The 1,672-nt window shown below is 48.7% G+C and overlaps 1 protein-coding gene across 1 annotated transcript; it reads left to right on the top strand.

Annotated features, from left to right (window-relative positions):
* Positions 1-1,379, top strand: LOC118490460 (proline-rich receptor-like protein kinase PERK10). Its single transcript, XM_035988114.1, has 2 exons — positions 1-243; positions 291-1,379. Exons 1-2 carry the CDS (start codon positions 1-3, stop codon positions 1,377-1,379), a joined length of 1,332 nt encoding a protein of 443 aa, XP_035844007.1.
* Positions 1,380-1,672: the final 293 nt, after the last annotated feature.

Raw genomic sequence — 1,672 nt, 5'->3', positions numbered from 1 at the left:
ATGTCATCTTCCTCCGAGAGTGGAGTATCAGACACCATAGACCCTATAGCCATAGTATCGGATGACGAGATCATCCCAGAGGACGAGGTTTTTACATTTGACACCACGAGTAGCAACGATGATGATTTTCGGCCCTTCGCTTTACCAGATTTTGGAGATGACATACCTATAGCTGATGGTTTTCCTGATGGGGATCTACCTCTTGTTCAGATCCCTGCTCCTTTTCCTCTTGCTGCATTTCCTGTTGAGGCTGCCTCATGTTTGACGATGACGTCGATCTCTTTATCGAGGGTCCCCCTGAGGGTGCCCAGGATGATGTTGCTATTCCTCTTGATGAGTTTCCAATTGTTGATGCCATTGCTATTCCACCTGTCGAGGTTCCTGTTGTGGAGATTTTAGCTGACCCGTCTGGTCCCGATTCATTTGAGTCTGTGTCATCTTCTACTCTTCATGCACTGGGATTACAGTGTTATCCCACTGACACTGATTCGGACACCGCTATGTTTGCAGCGCCTGTTCCGCCGCAGGATTTCGAGTTCGATGATGAATTTGACCCTGTCTTTCCACATGATTTTGATCCAGACCATGAGAGTGAGTTCGTCCCTGATGAGCAGCCTTTTGAGGCACCTGTTTTTCTTGATGATCAGCTCCTGGATGTACTCGCTGATCATGAGCTTGCTCCAGCTGACCCAGAGCCTGAGATTGCACCTGAGCCTATACCGGCACACGATCCTTTACCTGAGCACGATCCGGTACCTGTCGATGTAACAGTTGTTGCACCACCTCTGCATGACCCGATCCCTGTACTTATTGACCATACTCCTTTTGCTACCCATGTAGACACCAGATATGCACACACCCGCAATGGGTGGATTGAGGATGACGACGACTACCCTCCTTTTGTCAGACCAGTTACTCCCCCTCCTGCACCTGTACATGCACCCATTCATATCGCCCCATTTCACCCGCATGAGTCTGACATTCACCGCACAGATCTACCGGTCATATTCCTTCAGGATATCCCTCCTCCCCGTCCTGGGGAAGGACCATCAAGTCAGCAGGCCAGTCACGTACCTTTTATGTCAGCAACCGATCATTTCATGCCACAGTTTACACACACTGCTCCTTCTTCTGCACCCACGGGCGAGCCACTTATGTGGTTTCTGCCCAACGTGATGCCTATATCGGATCCACACCATCCCTTCCACATTGGATACTCGAGGGATGATCTGCTTTTATCCTTGCAGCTCCAGCAGGATATGTTGGGTCGTAGAGTCACTGAGCTAGAGAGGATCCCGCGTCCTCCACCTGGTGCTGGTCCATCACAGTTTGCTGCTCCATCTGCTCCACTATTTCCTTACCCGGATTTCGACATCTGATTTCTTACTATGGAGCAGCAGATTAGTTGTTTGTTACATCTTGTTCATACTCTCGAGGAGGAGTTAGCGTGTATGCGCCATTTGCTTTTCATTCCTCCACCTCCTCCTCCTCCCCCATCAGCTTAGAGGTTTTTGGTTTTATGCAGATAGCAAACTTTTGATGAGAGCGTAGCTATTGAGCCAGATTTCACAGCTTTTTGAAGAACACAGTGTGACTTTTGACTTATTGACTTTTGATTATTGTAGTTGGTAGACGATTCAGACAAGCGTGATGTGACCCCTAGTCTCTTTTG

This window comes from Helianthus annuus, chromosome 3 (genome assembly GCF_002127325.2).
Source record: "Helianthus annuus cultivar XRQ/B chromosome 3, HanXRQr2.0-SUNRISE, whole genome shotgun sequence".
NCBI lineage: Eukaryota > Viridiplantae > Streptophyta > Magnoliopsida > Asterales > Asteraceae > Helianthus > Helianthus annuus.
The sequence above is the reverse complement of the archived record's forward strand: the minus strand, read 5'-3'. Positions and strand labels throughout refer to the sequence as shown.

Excerpts from the sequence above, each read along its gene's own strand:
- LOC118490460 (XM_035988114.1), top strand. The coding sequence starts at position 1 with ATGTCATCTTCCTCCGAGAGTGGAGTATCAGACACCATAGACCCTATA. Across the intron at positions 244-290 it reads TTCCTCTTGCTGCATTTCCT|GGTCCCCCTGAGGGTGCCCA; the intron begins GTTGAGGCTGCC and ends CTCTTTATCGAG.